This window comes from Musa acuminata, chromosome BXJ1-10 (assembly GCF_036884655.1).
Source record: "Musa acuminata AAA Group cultivar baxijiao chromosome BXJ1-10, Cavendish_Baxijiao_AAA, whole genome shotgun sequence".
In the NCBI taxonomy this organism is placed as follows: Eukaryota; Viridiplantae; Streptophyta; class Magnoliopsida; order Zingiberales; family Musaceae; genus Musa; species Musa acuminata.
In genome coordinates, this window is record NC_088336.1 from 33,176,292 (window position 1) to 33,197,629 (window position 21,338).

Here is a 21,338-nt window from a genome sequence, read left to right on the forward strand (position 1 = left end):
ATTTCAACTGAAATAACTGCCTCGTCGGCCATGGCGACTCCTCTCCCCTTCACTTCCACCGTCCCTCTTCAACTGAAATAACTGCCTCGTCAGCCATGGCGACTCCTCTCCCCTTCACTTCCACTGTCCCTCTTCAACTGAAATAACTGCCTCGTCAGCCATGGCTACTCCTCTCCCCTTCACTTCCACTGTCCCTCTTCAACCTCCACCGCCAAAGGACCGCCCACCCCACCATCTCCTAGAGAGATGCACCACCATGGCCGAGCTCAAGCGGGTGCACGCCCGAATGATCCGTTCCGGCGTCGCCTTCGCCCCCCTCCCCGCCAGCCATCTCGTCTCCCGTTGTGCCGCCGAAGACTTCGGTTCCCTCGACTATGCCCGCCTCGTGTTCCGACAGATCCCCAGTCCCACCGCCTTCACCTTCAATTCCATAATCCGTGGCTACACCAACAAGAACTTCCCATTGGAGGCCCTCCGCTTCTATGTCGAGCTGATCGAAGGCGGCCTGGTTCCTGATAGCTTCACGTTCCCCTCGCTCTTCAAGTCTTGTGGGTTTCTGGCCGAAGGGAAGCAGCTCCATTGCCATGTGGTCAAGTTTGGGTTCTCCTCGGACATTTATATCCAGAACACGTTGATGAACATGTACGCGGCTCGTGGCTGCTTGACCTCCGCCTGCCAGGTGTTTGAAAAAATGGGTGAGAAGACGGTTGTTTCTTGGGCCACCATGGTTGCTGCTTACACGAGGTCGGACCACTTGTCCGAGGCACTGGATCTTTATCGGCAGATGGAGTCGAAGAACGTAACACCGAATGAGATCGCGCTGGTGAATGTTCTCACGGCTTGTGCGAGAGCAAGAGATCTAGAGACCGGGAAACGGGTTCATAAGTACATCGAAGAGCATCGAATCGGGTTCGATTTGGTCCTCTGGGCGGCGCTTTTGGATGTTTACTGCAAATGTGGTTGCGTTTCGCGTGCTCGACAGCTTTTCGGTGAGATGCCGGAGAGGAACTTGTTTTGTTGGAACATCATGATCAAAGGGCATGTGGAGGATAGCGATTACAAAGAAGCATTGCGATTGTTCCGCGAGATGCAATTCATGGGCATCAAGGCAGATAAGGTGACCATGGCGAGCTTGGTTCAGGCATGCTCTCAGCTCGGTGCGCTCGAGCTCGGGAAATGGTTTCATGTGTACATAGTGCGGGAGAAAGTCGAGGTGGACGTTGTTCTGGGGACTGCTCTGGTGGACATGTACGCGAGGTGTGGGTGCATAGAAAGCGCATTCAAGGTCTTCGGTGATATGCCTCGCAGAGATGTCATGACATGGACAGCCCTCATCGGAGGACTTGCAGTGTGCGGGCACGCGGAGAGAGCGCTGCAGACCTTCCACGAGATGCAGAGGATCGGAGTGAAGCCCGACGCAGTCACCTTCGTCGGCGTGTTGACAGCTTGCAGCCACGCAGGCCTCGTAGACGAAGGCTGCTCCCATTTCGACTCGATGGCGAGCATCTACAACATCCAGCCCAGCGTCGAACACTACGGTTGCATGGTCGATCTGCTGGGTCGAGCCGGTCAGATAGGGAGGGCAGAAGAACTGATAAGAAGCATGCCCATGGCGCCGGATCGCTTTGTGCTCGGAGGCCTCTTGGGCGCTTGCAGAATCCATGGCAACCTTGAGGTGGCCGAGAGGACTGCGCAGAAGCTCATGGAGCTGGACCAGAGGCATGGAGGGACCTACGTGCTGTTATCCAACATCTATGGCTCGTTGCAGAAATGGGATGAGGTTGGCAGAATAAGAGAGCTCATGTCAGAGAGGGACGTGAAGAAGCCACCCGGATGCAGTCTGATAGAGATGGACGGGGAGGTTCATGAGTTCGTCATGGGGGACGAATCACACCCGCAGTCCGCTGAGATTTACGCCATGGTGGAGGACATGATTTCCAGGCTGAAGGAAGCGGGATACGTGCCCAACAAGTCCGAGGTGCTATTGGACATGGACGAGGAGGAGAAGGAGAACGCGTTGTGCCGGCACAGTGAGAAGCTGGCCATTGCCTTCGGGCTCATGAGGACGGCCCCGGGGACGCCGATCCGGATCATGAAGAACCTTCGTGTTTGCGGTGACTGCCATGCTGCAACCAAACTCACATCGAAGGTCTACGGTAGGGAGATCATCGTGCGCGACCGGTGCCGTTTCCATCACTTCAGAGATGGATGTTGTTCTTGCAAAGATTTCTGGTGATCATAACAATTAATATTGATTCTAGTCGTTCGATTTAGAGTGTTGATTCGGTTGAGTAACCCGTAAAGGCTGAGTCGTGTATCCAACAAAGATTCCTTCTACGTTTGGGATATCTGTCTGTAGAATATAGGGGATTCGCTAATGCCAAATGTAACGTGCCTGAGACTTTGATGAATGTACTTTTAGATCTTTCTGATCAAAATTATCCAAACACTTGTCTTTCCTCACAAGTTTATTTTGATAGCAGATACTTAAACAACAGTACAACACAATAAAATAGTTGATTGCGTCTTATGCCAAAACAGATCAGATTTCTGGCTTCTCATCAGCTCTTCTCATATTATTCCTATCTGATGGAACCCTAAATTAACAAAAGTTTCTCATCATCCCTAACATCTGTCTTTCTAATCGTACCAGAAAGGGCAGCTTCATTGACTTCGGCCAGTGGAGGTTTCCGATGAACTCTCAGACTCGGAAGCTAATTTTTCCTTCAAAGGCGACCCATTTGTTGAATCCTCACTTGCTATAGATTCATGAAGAGAATCATTCTCTCTCAGTTTTACCTCGGCAACTAACCCATCGGTGTCCTCCCTCGCTGCCGCAATCAAAGACTCGTTCGCCTTTTCTTTCCGCATTTTCTCCTTCTCGAGCTCCTTCTTAGCCAAAGGAGAGAATTGAGAATCCAAGGATCTTGCAGCACCCAACCATGCAAGAACAATCACCAGCAGTATGCCTCCCAGGTATGGGGTCGAGTTCGCCAGAGACCCAAATGTCAAAATCATAAACTGCTGGATCAGTGCACCTCCTGATTTTCCCAAGGGGTTGCAGACGACGTCAATCGCGGCCTTCCCTTTAACCTGTAATTTATCAAAAACAAGCACTGAATATCTCACAATGACAGCATATGGGGTACTTTGGTCATATGGATTAGTTTCACAAAAGAGCGAAGACCAGAGAAAAATGGTGTTTCGTTGTAGATAAACAAGTCAAGAAGTCAGATGCATATTCTATCAGGTAAAAACATTCGTGAAAGAAGGAACCTTGAACCAACTTATACTAAGATATAATTGGAGACATACACTAATGATATAAGCCATACAAAGATATAAAAGGAGATGAAACATGCAGCTGCTCATATCAAAATATAATAGGAGACAAAACACTGACCTTCATCTCTTCGTCTAAAGGAATATAAGCCATTTCTTTGCAAGGATCAAACAAGCTGTACTTTGCACTCTTGCTGAAAATGTTTTGTAATGCCCCCACGTAAACAGCAGCAAGCAGAGGAGTCATACCAAGACTTCCCAGAAGAGGAGCCAAAGGCTCACCAAACAATAACAATGAGAAGAACCCAACTCCTGTCAGGAGCAAAACTGTGGGTGTAATCATAGCTGCCACCCCCCAACCGAATTTTCGGAGTATCAGTCTGCCTAGCAACATCATTGTGAATGTTGCAATCCCAGTAGCAGTTGAGAAATCACCCATGAAGGATGAATATTCGTTTGGACTGGGGAACTGCCAAATAAATGCGCAGACGTAAGTTTGAATTATGTGGGTGCTGAAGGGCAAAATGCGACCATCAAGGAAGAAAGTTTACCTGTGCCTTGAGCTTTGACTTCCATGTGACTTCTACCAGGTTAATGCTTATACCATAAGCAACCACCAAGGTGGCTAGGTCTCTGACGTATCTAGATGACAGCAAAACTTTTAGGCTCTCATTCATACCTAGCTTTGGCTTCTCCTGCACAATGAATAATCTTCGATAGTTAGTGCTAAAACGAAATTAGCCAAAACAAACCAATTGCTTACCTTCTTTTTGCGATCTGATCTTGGAAGAGATGGATCATTCACAACAAATGTATTCACCCCCCAATAGATTGCACATATCCCGAAGCCAAGAAGCACAACAATGCTCATCATTCCTTTTAGTGAAATTGCCCAACCATCAACCCCTGGTCCCAAATTCTTACGCAGGTTAGAGAAGTATTTGACCGTTCGTCCCGAGAAGATGAGTGCAATATTAGCTCCAAGTCCGAACAATGGGTAGAATTCCTTGGCTTCTTCAACTGTAGTAATCTGCAAAAGGCAAGGGATCAGTATGTCTAAGCATCTTTTGAAGCTGAAATCATCACTTGCATCATTAATCAAGTTTCAACATGCAGACATGCATTCATTTGGCATATGTCACATGAAAGGCATAAACTGGCATAATCAGAGTACCACCATTGAGAAAAGAACAGAATAAACAACCATCATATAACGAACCAGTGCAGTCTCAATGAAAAAGGTTAAGTTAACAAAGAGGACAGCTTAAATCAGATGAACAAGATCTACTATAAACTATAGAAGAAAACATAAATGGGGCAATCTTCACACTTGAAGGTCCAGGTAATTTTATAGCTATTTCCCATGCAAGCAAGCAGTGATTGCTGTTTTGTTGTGTTACAGGCCAACTGGTCAGTGAAGAAAGCACTGATCAACTTCCTCATTTGCGACATGTTAATCTGATATCAAAAAGATTTGGCAGTCTCTCCTCTTATGCACATACAAACAATTCTAACAGACTTGAAAGACAAACCTATGGCAGTAATTGGCACTTAAGAGCTCATCTTGAGTTTGTGGGATATCTCGATCATAATCTCAACATCAAAAATTCATGTCTGGTAATGAAGACTATTCACTTGGTAAGTTATTGTCATAATGCAATCAATTGACAAATATACTACAGAGAAGGGGGTAGAAGTAGAACTGATGGATAAGGAGACCTTACAACATTTGAATAAGTAAGTGGGTATTTGAAAAAATAAGAAAATTGATAGTATTGGATATAACTTTGGTATACATGAAAAAATAAACATATGACTGAGGCATTTGTCGTTGTACATAAGAAATGTGGAAAAGAATATGTTGTAGAGGTAACAAAGAGTTGAATTCATGCAAGTATAGAAGTTTTTCCATTATCATAGTATTTATTATATTTTCTATGTGGGATACAGAAGCACTTACAGAATATAGGCAACTTCATAACCAAAAAGTAAGTTTACTTGATGCAACAAAGCAAAACCATCAAGTTAGAAGCATAGAATTGCCAAAATGGATAGAAATAAGAATGATACATTCATGAAAACTGGGGTACAACTAATCATGGATGAAATGAGAGAAGATCATCTAAATTGATTTGGACATATTCCACGATGACCAACGAAAGAACTGATGACATCCAGTCAAGATGAGTTAGTTAATACAAAAGGGAAAGATAGAGGAAGATCAAAGAACACTTGGTCAGAGAAAATAAAAAGGGATATGCTGCCACTTAAATTATGATTAACATTGTTATTAGGGAACATTTTCGAAAGGAGAGAATGGTTACCATCAAATAGTTGGCAATGATTGCTATTTTGTTCATTTGTTGTTACTTGTGCATTACCTTCAAGGATCTGAATCACTTTAAGATCTTTTAGTTGGGACCTCCCACACAAAATATACAAAAGCCAATAATTAGCCTCTTCATTTCTTAGTTAAAATCTCAATTTAACTTTGTTAGACTGAAATTGCAAACAAAAACACAATAAGACCTCTTTAAACAATAAAATGCTTAAATAACATAGATACAAAAGAACTAGACCTAGAGTCAACATGTCTAGATTCTATCCTAAACTTGACTCGGACTACTCCAATCCATTCCTGTCCATAGAAAACTTGAGCTGAGCAACTCACAGCGAAAGAAGAAAGTAGCACCCTTAGGCAACAACTCATAGTCAATGTTTGAAAGGCAGCATCACAGATTCTTAACTAATATGATTGTCAAAATAGTTTCGTCAGCTTTAGTAAAACACTCATTCACAAGTAACTTGCACTCTCAACATGTCATCTAATAGCATCATCTATGTTCAAAAAGATGCACCTAGAAAAAGAACAAAAAAACAAAAGAGCATAGTACAAAATCAACAACAGAACAATCACAGCATCATTTAACCAGCACCACCAACAAACCTTTTCAGAATGAGGGTAAAGCAAGATATATGTAATCAAATGTACAAAACAGAAACTGAACATGCAAATCTTGCTTGCCACCGTAACAGAAAAAGATAAAAAGACATTGATCAACATGTATTGAAAACTAACCACAATGGGGTCTGAACATAAAGAAGGCATGGCAAGATTTGATAATCAACAAATTTCAGATGTGATTATAAGTAGTAAAATCAACGAGCAGATCAATTCGAGAATTGAAAGAGAACAATTAAATCCTATTCCATATCACAAAGCATATATCACCTGATTGGCAAACCCCCAGAACAGGACCGAGATCACCACACTTCCCCACAGCTCTGCCATGACATAGAAGAGGCAGAAACTCCAAATCCTCAAAATTGCGACTGGGCCAAGGAAGCTCGGACCCAGCGCCGCCAGAAGCTTGTCCGAAAGAGCGGTGGGATGGATGGCATCGCGAAGCGGATACATCACGAATGCAAAGGCCCCGAAAAAGGCTATGAAAGGCAGAATCACGGTGTAGAAAAGAGCCTCCTTCGACAGCACATTCGACAGCTTGGTGTACAACAGCATGAACCCCACCGCCATCGGCAGGTTCACCCACGTCTTCAAGAACGGTATAATCTCGGCGCTGCTCCCCTTGGCGGTCACCACCAGCACATCCTTGGTATCCCTGAGAATGGTATAATTGAAAAGAATGCAGAAGAACATAATCCCCAGCGGAACTATCTTCTTAAGCGTCGTTATCTCGACACCCAAGAATTTGGGCTTCTTCTCCCCAAGCTCCGCAGAGCCGGCTCCGTCGGCCGGAATCGCGGCGCTGGCTCTAAAAATCGGAACTTTCCTCTGTTTCCCCGAAATTCCGGGGTAAAGGAGCGACCTTTCGGGGTCCCTGGAGGCCGTCGGTCTCGCAATTGACGGGGTTCTCTCCCTGCAGCTGAGGCCATGGAGGGCGGAAGCGGGAGCCCGGGCGCAGAGGGCGGGCGCCGCGGCGGAGGGGAAACGAATACGGAGGGTGTGGAGAGGCAAGTAGGGGCGAACTTGAGGCTTGGGAGGGAGGGAAAGGAGGCCCCTTGTCGAGATAACTCTCTCCATGTCCCCTGGGCAGGCTCTGCAAGAAGAATGGCAAGAGGAGCCGAGCGGAGGAGATATGGAGAGAGACTATCCGAAAGGAGGATTTTGGGTAAAACGGCAAGGAGGCTATATAATGCCAATCGACACCAGTTCTCTTAGGTTTGGGGAAAGGTATAACTGTTGTGGAGGGTAGATTTTTTTGGAATAGGAGATGCGAAGTATCTGCTTGTATTGACGCGTGGCTGATTCATAATTATGCAACACGTATTATAGATGCGGACATCCAGTAATGACACTTTAATTATTATTCCCATTCCCTTTCACCAGACATACGTTAACTCCCTCGTAAACCTGAAGTGGGGTCCGTATGTAGGCCGAGAGAGAGCCACATAAGATGAGAAGGCTTTTCTGGACAGAAATTTGGTACGATTTCTGGGTTTGAGATGCATGGTCGGCTTTTATATATAACATTTGTTAGTGTTACAATGACCATAATACCCCTCTCAATTAGCACCTCCAGTTCGAATAATGGCTGTCCACGTGCAACTCTTACGCGTACGTCCAAGCGTGCCGGTCGATGCGCACTGAAGGAGTCGACACGAGGGGATATCCCCGTGCGCGTAAGAGTAGCGGGTGAGAATTCCTTGTAGAAATAGTACTTATCTTCAGGTATATCCCTGCCGATCGAATTTTGCACGAATCTCAAACCATGATGGAATAGATAAATTGACAAGTGAAACTCCACAGTGACCTGCGTCTCCTGCCTCCTCTGTAATGCGCTCATGCCATGTCCTTTCCCTTCCGAGAAAAGCCACATCTCCCTCTTCACCTCCGCCTTCCACTTCACGCCTTCAGACATCCACAGGCTGATCTCCAATATGTCTTCTCCTCTCCCTCGCGCTCCGCCGCCACCCACCTCCCTCACTTCGACACGATTTGCATTAAACTCTCTGTTGGACGCCTGCAGGACCATGAAAGAATTCAAGCATATCCACTCCCTCATGATCCGCAGCGGACTCGCCCGCTCCCCGCTCGTGAAGAGGCGGCTGCTCTCCTGCTGCTGCGCCTCTGGCTTCGGCGACATGTCCTACGCCCGCCTCCTGCTCGACTTGATCCCCACTCCCGAAACCTCCCACTGGAACTGCCTGATAAGAGGCCACTCCGTCCGCGGCGAGCCGTGGGCCGCGGTGGCGGTCTACGCGGAGATGCTCGCGAGCGGCGTCGGGCCGAACAGCCACACCTTCCCTTTCCTGCTCAAGGGCTTCACTCGCGACGACGCCGTCGCGTACGGGGACGAGCTCCACGCGCACGTGCTCAAGTTCGGACTCTCCTCCAACGCGCACGTGCGCAGTGCATTGCTTCGTATGTATGCCGTCAGCGGCGCGGTCGATACCGCAAGGGAGCTGTTCGAGAAGAGTCCCGAGAGAGATGTCGTCTCGTGGAACGCGATGATTTCTGGTTATAACAGGAGCAACATGTTCGAGGAATCGTGTGGGCTGTTCACCGCCATGGCCGGGGAGAGCGTCATGCCCACCGCCACCACTTACGTCTTGGTGCTGTCGGCTTGTGCGAAAATGAAAGGTTTAGAGTGTGGGAGGCAAATCCATGGGCGTCTCATGAATGGCAATCTGCTGCCTGATTTGAGACTCGAGAACGCATTGATCGAAATGTACGGCCAGTGCGGCGATTTGGACTCTGCTTGGAGATTGTTCCAAGACATGCAAACTAGAGATGTGATATCATGGACGGCGGTGGTCGTTGGATTTGCAAAGTCCGGGGAGATCGATCGAGCCAGAGCGCTGTTTGATCGAATGCCTGAAAGGGATCGAATATCATGGACTGCCATGATTGATGGCTACGTGCGTGCAGGCCGCTTCAAAGAGGCTTTGCACGTATTCCGCGAGATGCAAGCTGCCGCTGTTTGGCCCGATGAGTTCACCATGGTCAGCTTGCTCACTGCCTGTGCACAGTTAGGAGCCCTTGAGATAGGAGAATGGGCAAGGGCTTACATGGAGCGCAACGGGATCAAGATGGACATCGCCGTGGGCAATGCCCTTATAGACATGTACTCGAAGTGTGGTCAAGTGGACAACGCGGTCGAGATCTTCCGCAGGATGCACAGGAAGGACAAGTTCACATGGACCGCCATGATCTCCGGCTTGGCCGTGAATGGGCATGGAGAGGACGCCATTGATCTGTTCTCCCAAATGGTCGAAACCTCTGTAAGACCAGATGAGGTGACCTACATTGGCGTTCTTACGGCCTGCGGACATGCTGGATTGGTCGACGAGGGAAGAAAGATCTTCTCAAGCATGATCGCGGTTCACGGGATTATGCCCAACGTGACACACTACGGGTGCTTGGTCGATCTCCTCGGTCGAGCTGGGCGACTAGAAGAGGCATTGGAGACCATAAACAACATGCCCATGAAACCAAATTCTGCAGTGTGGGGGGCTCTTCTTGGAGCTTGCAGAGTTCACGGGAATCTGGAAATGGCAGAGTTGGCTGCTAAGCATCTCGTCGAGTTGCAGCCTCATGATAGCGCTGCTTATCTGCTCCTGTGCAGCTTGTATGCCAACCGCAACAAATTGGAGGAAGCACACAAGATGAGAGAGATGATAATGGTGAAGGGGATCAAGAAAGAACCTGGCTGCAGTTTGGTAGAGATGAACGGAGAAGTCCATGAGTTTGTGGCTGGGGACAGGTCTCATCCCAGGACTGGTGAAATCTATACCAAGCTTGAAGAAATGATCAAGGAGCTGAAGCGAGCTGGCTATGTGCCTGACACTTCAGAGATCCTTCACGGTGCGGGGGAGGAAGAGGCAGCAAATGCTGCCATTTACCAGCACAGTGAGAAGCTGGCGGTTGCTTTTGGATTGATCAGTTCAAGATATGGTGTCGCAATAAGGGTAGTGAAGAACCTGAGAATTTGCATCGATTGTCACAATGCAATGAAGTTTGCCTCTAAGATTTACCGAAGAGAAATTGTTGTCAGGGATAGAAGGCGTTTCCACCACTTCAGAAGTGGTTCATGTTCTTGTAAGGATTATTGGTGATGGATTCAGCTAAAAGCATGGGCTCTTCCTTGGATTTACGAGCCACCTCATCCATGGGCTCCACATGCCGGAATTGTTACAGGACTGCCACATGTGAAGGATTATTGACGAACTCGACACAAAGTTATGATTTAGTGGCAAGTTTGTTGACCAGATGCTGACCGACAACCCAAGTGCTATTTTTATTTTCAATTACGAATTAATTAATTGTACACTAGTTTGGTGGGTGCGTAAAAGAAGGCCAGACATGCCGACAGCGGGCAACTTCACAGTGTCCTATCGTGGTTTACGATCCACGCCGAGTGTCAAGTTCAAGGCAACTTTTCTCGTCTTTGGGATGAGCCATTTGTATGAGAGACACCATACAGACAAAATTTGGGGACGCGTCGCTCGTGGGCCCCACCCTCTGGCTCTTCAAACTCCCGCTTCTCCGCGGTGAACGTACGACGCGCTTCTATTCGCCTGGGAAACCAGCTGTTCGTGGCACTACCTCTTCTTTTCTTCTTCTGCCGCTGCTTCTTCCTCCCGGTCCCCAAACCTGTCCTCGCGATTCAAGGTCACCTGTGACGCCTCTCATGGGCCCACGTGAGCTCCGCCGCTATCGCTCCGTTCTTACGATAGGAAACTCTTCGCTTTCCATCTCCCTCGTCCTCTCTCCCTTCGCCCCCAGCCATTCTTGATTTCGTCGAGGTTTCGTCTCGATCTTGTTCCTGGGAAGATATCAAACCCTTCTCCGTGCAGGTCGCGCCATTCTTGGCGCTCGAAGATGGGCGAGGGTTTTGGCTGGCTCTTGGAATTTGTTTTCTTGAAATGGGTTCGTTCCTTTGTCCTATTCTTTTAAGTCAAAGTTTTGGTTAGTTTCATCTACTTTGGTGTGGGCTTGTAGCTTCATTCATTTCCCTTAAAATATTGTTGAAAATATGGGCTTCTTTTTAGTAAAATTTTGCACTTTCTTTTGAATCGAAAAAGGATACCTCCGTTCGTTTTCTTTTCATGATATTTCATTTACTTATAATTTGGAACTGGACGGGTTCATCTTCACAGGATTAATGGCTCTTCTGCCCCATATAAATGTTTGTGATTTATAGGGTTTGACTGTGAGGTAAATTTATATGGAAAATATGTCCACGATAATCTTTTTTGTTATCGGTGATGTAGGTTGGTGGCGTCTTTTCCCTGGGATAATGTCTCTCATAATCGTCACTTATGGAGTATCATCTTCTAATCATGTTGGTATGCCCTTTATAACTGGCAAATTTTGGTAAATGTTCAAGAAATCCACCATCCAGGCATTACAAAATCTTAGAATTTTGAGATACATCGAGATTAAATTTCATACTGTAATAGCTACTATCGATTAGCTCCATGTTATTTTTAAAAATTGCAGATAATTGATTACTACACTTCTTTGTTATCATTGGCCAGATGAGTTTAAAATTGTTGTTTTCTATTGCAAATGTACGTATGTCCTTCTTAAGTAAGTGACATGCTAGTGTAATTCTTCTTTCTACAATTTGATGACTTTTTGGGATCGGCTTTGTGCTCCATTTTCTTGTCCTTTGTCGTCCAATTGGAAATTTTTTTGTAGAAATTTTATATAAAACTGATCTGCTGCAGCTTTTGATAGTAGCCTCTCACATTTTGCCACTGCTCATTCTTGCTGATTATTGTTGGTGATTGCCTCTTATGTAGGTCTTCATGGTGATTGCCTCTTATGTAGGTCTTCAAGACATTAAGATCTGAGACGTAATTTGATAAATCCTTATGATACCAAACATCTATGTCTCATTTAGAGAATCCTGATAATCCCGATTTTCCATTTCACTGGGGTGAAAAGGGTGAATTTCTTGAGGACAAATATGTCCAGTTTTACAAGTCCTTCACTTACTATGATGAGGAGTATTTTCTATATGATTCTGTCTACCTATATGAGACGTATCAGGACATACCTTTTATTGGAAAAATTTTGGAAATATGGGAGCAACAAAGTCATGGCAGGAAAGTTAAGATTTTGTGGTTCTTCCGCCCTAATGAAATTGTGAATTATTTGGGAGATCAGGTACCCTTGGAGAGAGAGATATTCCTGGCATCTGGCAACGGTCTTGGACTTTTTAATGTTAACCCACTGGTAAGTTTTTATTTCCAGTTTATCTCCAATTTTATGTTGAAATCTCTATTCATGTTAGAGTTCTTCTTGCCAGTATGACAATAAAATGTGTGCTTTATGCCACTAAATAAATATGTGGAACAATAGATATATGCTTATACGTTATGCATCTGAATATATTTGGACCCATGTATGCATATATGCATAAATGTCTGGCACAGATTGACATGGTATGCTCATAACCATGGTGATGATAGATACTGTCATGGCTGCATACCATGGCAATGCTGTGCTCATGATCATTTTAATGGTTAATGAAGTAAGAAAAATAGGAAAACCCCAAAAGAAGGGTGTTATCACAATCTGGCCTGCCATGATAATTAACTTTATTGAGTCTGAATAACTGACCCACTAGCCTAAAATGCTTAAGCCTGAATTGACAATAGTACACTCATCAAATCTTGTAAGTCATTATAAATCCTTGTCCACTTCCGATATGAGATTAAATATGGGGTGTCATATCCTTATGAAAGACTTGATGTCCTCATTAAGGACTCGCATAGCCCACAATCATGCATGTGAGGCTTATGCTAGTGGTGGCTCCACTTGATGTGTCTTCTGGCCCATCAACGAGTAATCTTTTTCTACTCGAGCCTCTTATAATGTCTCAGTGTTAGGTCGGCTCTAATACTAATTGTCACAACCCATTAGGGATAACTAATCATTTTACTTTGTTAAATCTGAACTATCAATCTGAAATGCTAAGGCCTAAGTTAATAATAGTCCTCCCATGAGGCTCTTATAAGTCATTCTAAATCCTTGCTTGCGTGCTAACTTCTGATGTGAGACTAAACAACCTCACTTCTGATATAGGACTAAACAGGGTGTTACATGTATTTTCTTGAGTTAAAAATAGAATACACTTGGAATAGCATAGACGGATGCTCCTCTCCTCGGATTGGTGTGGTGTGGTCCATCAGCTAGTGGTTGTTATTTGGCATGAGCAACAAGGCCACAACTTAAAAAAGTTGCATGAAGAGAAATAACAGAAGTGGCAAAGTAACCTTAGACCAAGCCTCTTCACGTTTGATGGTTCAGATTGGTCATGTACAACTCATTTTGATCGGTTTGGTTGGGCTTGGATTGTTTAAGTATCCAATGACATATCAGACAAAAAAGGAAACAAAAAACTGTTCTGGTACCACTACTGCCAAATGTTTCAGGTTGTTTGAATAGTATGTGCTGCATGATAGTATTCTTGCCTGAGGTGAAACTATGAACTCACATCACTGATCTAAATGTACAGGATAAGTGCATGAGGATTTCAGCTTGCTGTCCATTGATAATATTATGCAGTCCTAAAATTAGATAAGTAGCAGTATAATTTACACTTTTGTCATGCATTCTGGTTAAACCATATTAGTATGAAGGTAACCCAGCTCTTTCTCCTTGCTTTCTGTATATATGTGTGTGCAACCTCTTGTCTCTGTATGCTTGTGAATACATGCTCACTCATTCATATCTGTATTCACTTATGCATTAACAAAATAACAATGTAGTTATTTGAGACTAGTTTATACAGTAAAAGCTCTTTGGGAATTGTTGTCCCATTCAACTTATGTGGAATACAAATGACAAAGAGAAACATTCATGTTCTGGAGTAGCATCATTATTATGGTTTGCTGGTATCTTTCTGAATGAAACATGTTCATCTTTTTCTGTTTTCTATTACAATTTTTTTTGCTTAGATCATGCATTAACAGGACTGGCACAATGTGCCTGCTGGAATTGAGTCTCGTAAGAAACTATTGTACATTTGAGTTTTGAGGAAGTAAAATTCATGGGACAAGTATACCATTGTTCCTAGGACTGATGGAGTCATGTTATCTGGGAGCAAGTGTTTCATAATACCAAAATAGCAACAATTTTTAATCAGTGATCTGCACATAATGGTTTGCCTTTGAAATGACTATTGAACTTGGGTTGAATCCAGGCAAGCCTTATCTATGGTACTTATTACGTCCCTTAAGAATATTGTTTATTTCCCTCTTACAATACTATTTTATTATTTGTTCTCTGCCACTCTGCAACTGTATTAATATCTTATAGAGAAAGATTTGTTTCTATTTCCTATTTTTGGGTTTTTCTTTATTAGATACAACACCATTGTTCAAACAGTTGTCCTTGAAGCAGGAAGCAATAGCTGGCAAATGCCGTGTAATCTGCACATCAAAAGACCAAAGGAATCAACAACCTTCTACTCAAGAATTGGAAAATGCTGAATTCATTTTCTTCCGCACTTTTGATGTTATTAACTTCACAATATCTGATGTAATGCCTGATAAAATATCTGGAGTCAATGGCAAGTGTTACTTTGTATGTGTTCTTTAGTTACTAGAATTTCTGTTTTTGTAATCACCATGTGCCCTTTTGTTGCCAGTAAAGTATCTTTTAAATCAAAAGAAGGACCAGAAAGCTTTTCTTACTAAAAGTAAAACTTCTACAAGTGTGGCAGAAGATCGACCTCAGAAGAAGCTAAGACTGACTGATAAATCAACAGACCCATCAATTAATTTACTGACAAACAAAATGGTTACTGGTTTAAAGGAATTGAGAATTGAATGTGGTGAAGAAAGTGATGTTGCTCTTAAAAAGTTAGAGCTTGGTAAGTGGGCCAAGTATGATGAACTCCAGTTAAAAAAAGATCCGAATCCAGTCAGGAAGGATACAGTGATTGACCACACATCAGATGCTAGCAGAAGCCAGTTTCTGGTAAGTTTAGACTTGTTTGGTATTTACAAGTTCAAATATATATAAGTAATGAATTGTGTGGATTTTTTGTCAGGTTACTCTTCAAGATCTTTTTTGTCTGGCTCCTTATCATGAACATTTAGTTTATTCAATGTTCTTATTTTGTCATGTTTGCAGGACAGAAGCAAATGGTTTCGACATGTAAGTAACTCTTTAGTAAAAACTCTTTTTCTTGTTTATATCATATGAACCTTTAGACAAAATAGCTATACATAATTTCAAATTCAACCAGGCTTCCATAACTAGCATTTATTTAATTTTTTTTTTCAATTTCTTGGTAAATCAGATACATATTTTAACTTATGCATTTCATAAAATAATATTGGTTTCTGTTATTACTGATTTAATCACTGCTTTTAGCTATCTATCTCCTTGTCAAGTAATTTACACATTGTGGCTTTATTTTGAATCTTCAATTTACCTTGTCATTAATTTACTTTTTGCAACTGCTTGAATTGGATATGGGTCAGAAAATCCAGCATAATCTCTATGTATTGATAGAAAACTGCTACCAGAGATTGTTTCTATATCATGGAGTTCCATGAACCTGTCACATTTAAGGTTAAATGTACCATGTCCTAGAATTTTTTGAGAAAGCTATCTTTTAAAATCTCTGAGAACTACATAGCTGTGAATATGATTGTTGTTTTAGTCTGGCAATATAGAATTTTTTCTTACTTCCTAGTTGCATGTACCCTTTAGATTTCATTATATGAGTCAAACTGTTGCTATGACATGTAAAGGTCATAATTGGTAAACTTGGACCTAAGTTAATATGCATAAATAAAGCTGATGGCTTTTCTGGCTCACAGCACAAACAACATTGTCATGGCCTTATGAGGCAGACCATGCAAAATTTTAAGGCTTCTGCATGTTAATATATTATAATCACTGCTTTTTCAATACCAGATTTTAACTGCTAATCATTTTTTTCTTTTTGATAATCTGCATTTGTTGTATCCTAGATCTCTGAACACCCAAGGGAAACACTTCTAAGATCATGTTGTTTTAGCTAATTAAGATGGCTATTTATTTCTAGTTTTGAAATCTTGTCCTATATGCCCTGATAGTTGTAAAACTATTAAATTCAATAGTTTAATAATTCTTAATATTTCAATACAGAAACGAAGAATTTTGTTTATTGCAGCTTGATATTTTTGTTTGTAATGCTTTTGCTGCAGTATCTAATTTGATTTGTACTAGAAATACATAGACAATTTAAGGGGTAACATACTATTCAGGATTCATAGAAAGATCACTTTTTGCTTAGATGATTAATTTTTTCTTGTGAATGCAATATTCAGTCATGGGAAGCACAACTGGAAGCTGCTAATCAGGGAGGAAGACTTGTGCTGCTTGGAAATTTGGACCCATCCATCACTTCGCAAGAAATAGAGGTGCCTTGCTTTGTTTGTGAATTTAGTATTCACTATGACTACACTCAGTGATGCTCTTTTTGTGTGCAATCATTTGTATTTCTTTGTTTGCTTCAAACATGAAGAAAAAAAATGGAATTTCAGTGTCTGCATGGTAGTTAACCCTTAATGGATTTTGTGAAATATTTAGTTATTTATCCAATAACAACTTTTGTTGTTAAAAGTATGCCAAGGCTAGTTATGAATGTTTTCTTCCTATGATTGTCGAAGTCTGGTTTATTAACATATTACATGAATAGTGGGATATTATGTTAATTCAACGAGGATTGTTGATAATGTTTGCATTCGTTCTTGTTGAAAGAGATCATCATTTTCAGTTTTCTTTGTTTTTACCCTTTTTCTAAAGTATCAATAATATCTTTGAACTTGTGTTATATTAGTCACCAATTAGTTTGGTCCACTTTTGAAAAGACTGACATTAATGAAGTCTCAATAATAGCATGTCTATTGTAGTATATTAGTTACCAATTAGTGGATACCTTTTTGCTCCCTTAAGTTTGGTCTACTTTTAGAAAATTTACATTAATGGAGTCTCAATAATAGCATGTCTATGGATCAACTGATATAATTATGCTCCATGATTTCATTCTATACATTGTTTTATGCTCAAGCATGCATGATAGGGGAATTAGCCCTCACAAGATACCGCTGAACAGTATTTTGTTCACCTCAACTCTGTCAAGCATACATGATGGTTTCTGTATTTTTATAAAATTTAGTAACATTTTATATTACAATGTATCATATGATTTAATCTACATCAGTTATTTCAAAAGTTCTATTCTTTTATTGGTGAATATTTCCCGTCGTGTCAATTTTCTTGCCAGGTGCTTCTTATTGGATTTGTAATTCTTCTTTGAATATTGAGGGTGACCATTGACACTGTCTATATGGGCCTCAAGCCTTGATAAAAGAAAGTGGAGGGTTGTGTCAATGTACTAACAACTAGCATAAAAATTCATCAGATTTCATGTATAAAGATTTTAAATTTTTTTATGCTCTTGATTTAGCAAGAGATCTTGCCTTCCACAATTTAAGTAACCAACCCCATCAAGATGTTATCAAGATGTTATGTTATGCGGGATCAATTTGATTTGTTACTTATTTGAATAAATTTGATTTATTTAGGGGCGACTTCACATATGACATAGGTCGTCACATGGTATCTGGAATAATTTTAATATATATTTTTTTGATTCCTCAAGAATTTGAAAAAAAGAAGTAAATGCGAAAATTTAGAAGAATTAATTCATGATTGTGATTGAAGATTACCAATTCTAATGGAAGATATTATAAAAATTGATAACTATAATGATGGGAGTTTATTGTCAAAAGAGGAAGAGTATTTTCAAGTGAATTATGTAATGTTATCTTCTTCAAAGAAGGGAAAAAAAGGAATTCTTTATTTGATTTGATGTAATTATATTTTTACTAATTTGTGTTTTTTCTTTTATTTGGGCTTTAAAAGGAATAAAATATTATAGTGGAGATTATTAGCTCTCACATTTTGTGTGAGTGGTGTGAGACTACAGTTATATTTTTAATGATATATCATTCATGTGCAAGACGTGTGGAATTACGAGGCTTTCATCCTGGGAGTGATCTTACATAAGAGAAAGTCTATTATTAGTTGTCATTTTTTATATTATCTTTCTGTTATTGTCTTTCTCTTCCTCTCTTTTTATTTATATGTTATCAAAAAAGAATTACTCGGTTACTCATTTTACATCATTATGGTTTACTGTTGTTGTGGTATTGATAATCATTCTTTGTGATTGCTTTTGTTTTTTTATTAGGATATCATGTATAAAGTTTTTCAGCAACAATGTCGTGTTAAGGTCATACAACAAGCTACATTTCAAATCCACAACTATGGTATAACATGTTGTAACTCTTGTCAAATTATCTTGTTTTTGCTTGTTGGAAATATCATTTGTATTTTTGCATGATCTTATGAACTATCCTTGCATCTTAGGTCAAGCTTATGTGATTTTTAAAGCAAAAGATAGAGCAGAGCAAGCAGTTAAAGCTATCAATGGTGGATGTCTAATGCTATCCCAAGAAAGGTACCAAAATTTTCTTATTTTTTTGTGCAAAGGTTAAGTGGCGAAGGCGGGATTCGAGCCCAGAATCCTTTGGTATACTGTAAAAGTCTTTACTAGCTAAGTTAGCTGACATATTAAAAAATGTGCAATTGAGGTTTCGAGCAAAATGTGTCAATTGAGATTTCAAACCCATAACCTTTGGTAAGAGGGTTTGGTACACTACCACCAGACTAATGTTTAAGGTATATAATTTTTTAATTGCATAATAATTACTATCCTACATTTTGAGGACAAGTATTTGATTGCATGTATGCATTACTTGTATGTGTTGTACACAGGCTATAATAATAAACAGTTGGGAAGCAGAGTTGCTTAATCCATCTTCAGAATATTTAGTGTCTACATCTTCAGAATATGTCTACATATTGTTTTTATGGTGGAAAATACTGCTGTCTATGTTGCACCTGTTTTCTATTGACAGATGCAAAATATAAAACTAATATAGAAGAAATGCTTGACCAGTTGGTCCTGAAACTGAGATCAAAGCATTGGTTATCTCTCGAGACAATAACAATTGTTTTTTGCTTCATTAAATATTGTAACACTAGTGGGTTATGGTTGCTTATTTGTCTTTTGAAACAAAATTTCTTTGTTGGGGACTTGGGGTAACTATGTGCTATCTTTATTGTAGGGGCACATTCTTGCTCCATTGTTTTTTCAATTTATGCTCATCTTTGGCTGTTATATTTTCTGGACTGTTAGTTAAACTTAAGGTCATTTGTCTTTTTTTAAAGCATTCTTATTGGTAGGAAATATGAAGCACATTTGCATTCATTTAAGCATGCCTCTAGCCTCTTTCAGCTTATGGATTTTCTGTATTTGGACTTCCAATTTAGATATTTCCATCTCTTTATCACAGCATGTCTAACCCAAGGACTGCCGTCTTGTGCCGTCAAGTAAGTCTTGGTCAGTACCGGCATACCATATGTCGGTATGCTAGTACATATCATTTTCAGGAAAAAAAAAAGCCTGAAAATGGTCAAAATAAAAAAATACCTCTTTTAGGATTTTTTTTACTAATTTAATTATATTTTTATTGTATTTAAATAAGAAGAGAGTATGAATAGAAATTTTTGGTCACAAGGATGAGCAAATAAATTTACCTTTCTAATAACCCCTAGTTGGGCCTAAATTATACCTGATGACCCCTAATTGTGCCCAAACCAATCAAAATAACACTAATTAACTCTAATTAGGTTTTCCAATCCTTCTATTATATCCAAATCAATAGCTTGATTACTACTAATATCGATCAGGAACTTTAATCACAAATGAGAGTAGAAGAAAGAGTGAAAATGAGAGATTGAATGAGTGAAAAAGAGGGGAGCGAGAGAGGGGCGATTTAAAGCCCAAAAGGGGTCCTAACAGCCAATTTAATTGTTGGGTTCAAATTTGACCCGATTTGGGTTGGTGGTACAAGTCAAATTTGACCCGATTTGTATCGTTCAATATTGATCGATACAATGAGTTTTGTCCGTATCGACCTATACATCGCCTGTATCGGTCCGAAACAAGCTGGTCCATGTACCATCCAGCTGGCGGACTGGTAAGTACCACCGTTTCATACTGTTTCGGATGGTACGATAGTCCTTGGTCTTGCCAAACTGATAATGAGCAGAGATCCCTTAAGATATCTCATTAAAAAGATGAAAAAAAAAATCCTTGAAGTAATCCGAGTGTTCTTTGTTTTGTTGCAGACCCCTTGTTAGCAGTATTGGAATGCTGAAGATTCCAGCAAAAGCATCTACTTTGGTTGGTCATTTGCCAACATACAGAGGAAGATTTCAAGTTCAGCGGGAGGAAATGGTGAATATGATGCCTTTTCCTTGTTTCTATTTATTGCTTCTTCAATTCTACTCTGTATTTATGTAGTCTAAATCTCCAGAAATGTGCTGTATCTACATCACATGGTTCTCAACCAAACACAATGGAGTATGACTTGGCGTTGGAGTGGTTTTTGTTGCAGGATAAATACCTCCTAACTCAGAAACTGCTACATGAGGTTCTTGGTCACATTAATTCCTTCTCTGATATTAACAACTGTCTTTACCATGTTATGTCCTTTAGCTACTTATATCTAAACAAAGTAACCTTCTTTCAGAGCCAGCTCAAGGAGAGGATATACTTCAGGAATCACCTCAAATCCAAGTAGAGCAACAGGTTTGCATTTGTCAGTGTTGCATCTCCAATATGAATTACACACTTCCAATAGCTCAGTTACACAGTGGATACATATCAGTCAGAAATCTCAACTCTACTGCTCACAGCTTATCAAATTTTGCTCAAACAGAATTTCTTTCTTTTTTTTTTTCTTTTTTTTTTTTTGAGAGGTGGTGAATGCTGTCTGAACAGTTTTTTGAATTTGCATCGTTGACCTTTCCTTAAAAAAATTTATTTTTTTCTCAAACTAAAGCTGCATACATCTCAGCTCTGTAATTTGATTAACAATATCAAAGGGGCTGTCAGGGGTCTGTGGAAGTTGATAGTTATTCTGTATGAATGCATCAAGATTTTTTTTTT

At 41.0% G+C, this 21,338-nt stretch overlaps 4 protein-coding genes across 5 annotated transcripts; 3 read left to right on the forward strand and 1 right to left on the reverse strand.

The window, feature by feature from the left end:
• The first annotated feature begins 8 nt into the window (after window positions 1–8).
• Window positions 9–2,273, forward strand: LOC135594597 (pentatricopeptide repeat-containing protein At1g08070, chloroplastic-like). Its single transcript, XM_065084910.1, has one exon. It carries the CDS (start codon window positions 161–163, stop codon window positions 2,234–2,236), a length of 2,076 nt encoding a protein of 691 aa, XP_064940982.1. The 5' UTR covers window positions 9–160; the 3' UTR covers window positions 2,237–2,273.
• Window positions 2,274–2,438: 165 nt separating this feature from the next.
• LOC135594598 (ADP,ATP carrier protein 1, chloroplastic-like) lies at window positions 2,439–7,433 on the reverse strand. Its single transcript, XM_065084911.1, has 5 exons — window positions 6,515–7,433; window positions 4,046–4,312; window positions 3,834–3,977; window positions 3,404–3,751; window positions 2,439–3,093 (listed from the first exon to the last, which is right to left on the reverse strand). The coding sequence occupies exons 1-5, from the start codon at window positions 7,322–7,324 to the stop codon at window positions 2,665–2,667; spliced, it is 1,998 nt and encodes a 665-aa protein (XP_064940983.1). The 5' UTR covers window positions 7,325–7,433; the 3' UTR covers window positions 2,439–2,664.
• Window positions 7,434–8,068: 635 nt separating this feature from the next.
• On the forward strand, window positions 8,069–10,397 carry LOC103969968 (putative pentatricopeptide repeat-containing protein At3g15930). Its single transcript, XM_018819678.2, has one exon. It carries the CDS (start codon window positions 8,086–8,088, stop codon window positions 10,357–10,359), a length of 2,274 nt encoding a protein of 757 aa, XP_018675223.2. The 5' UTR covers window positions 8,069–8,085; the 3' UTR covers window positions 10,360–10,397.
• A 252-nt stretch (window positions 10,398–10,649) lies between these two features.
• On the forward strand, window positions 10,650–21,310 carry LOC135581033 (protein ANTI-SILENCING 1-like). 2 transcript variants are annotated; one of them, XM_065084913.1, is made up of 12 exons: window positions 10,650–11,173; window positions 11,518–11,592; window positions 12,052–12,487; window positions 14,660–14,828; window positions 14,907–15,238; window positions 15,395–15,418; window positions 16,582–16,674; window positions 18,510–18,588; window positions 18,689–18,779; window positions 20,516–20,624; window positions 20,704–20,820; window positions 20,920–21,309. In XM_065084913.1, the coding sequence occupies exons 3-12, from the start codon at window positions 12,140–12,142 to the stop codon at window positions 20,968–20,970; spliced, it is 1,413 nt and encodes a 470-aa protein (XP_064940985.1). In that variant the 5' UTR covers window positions 10,650–11,173; window positions 11,518–11,592; window positions 12,052–12,139; the 3' UTR covers window positions 20,971–21,309. The 2 variants fall into 2 exon arrangements, with proteins under 2 accessions (XP_064940985.1, XP_064940986.1); XM_065084914.1 differs by lacking the exon at window positions 11,518–11,592 and having other exon boundaries at window positions 20,920–21,310.
• Window positions 21,311–21,338: the final 28 nt, after the last annotated feature.

Excerpts from the sequence above, each read along its gene's own strand:
- LOC135594597 (XM_065084910.1), top strand. The coding sequence starts at position 161 with ATGGCTACTCCTCTCCCCTTCACTTCCACTGTCCCTCTTCAACCTCCA.
- LOC135594598 (XM_065084911.1), bottom strand. The coding sequence starts at position 7,324 with ATGGAGAGAGTTATCTCGACAAGGGGCCTCCTTTCCCTCCCTCCCAAG. Across the intron at positions 3,978-4,045 it reads GATCAGATCGCAAAAAGAAG|GAGAAGCCAAAGCTAGGTAT; the intron begins GTAAGCAATTGG and ends TTCATTGTGCAG. Across the intron at positions 3,752-3,833 it reads AGTCAAAGCTCAAGGCACAG|TTCCCCAGTCCAAACGAATA; the intron begins GTAAACTTTCTT and ends TTTATTTGGCAG.
- LOC103969968 (XM_018819678.2), top strand. The coding sequence starts at position 8,086 with ATGCCATGTCCTTTCCCTTCCGAGAAAAGCCACATCTCCCTCTTCACC.
- LOC135581033 (XM_065084914.1), top strand. The coding sequence starts at position 12,140 with ATGTCTCATTTAGAGAATCCTGATAATCCCGATTTTCCATTTCACTGG. Across the intron at positions 12,488-14,659 it reads TTTTTAATGTTAACCCACTG|GAAGCAATAGCTGGCAAATG; the intron begins GTAAGTTTTTAT and ends TCCTTGAAGCAG. Across the intron at positions 20,625-20,703 it reads AAGTTCAGCGGGAGGAAATG|AAATGTGCTGTATCTACATC; the intron begins GTGAATATGATG and ends CTAAATCTCCAG.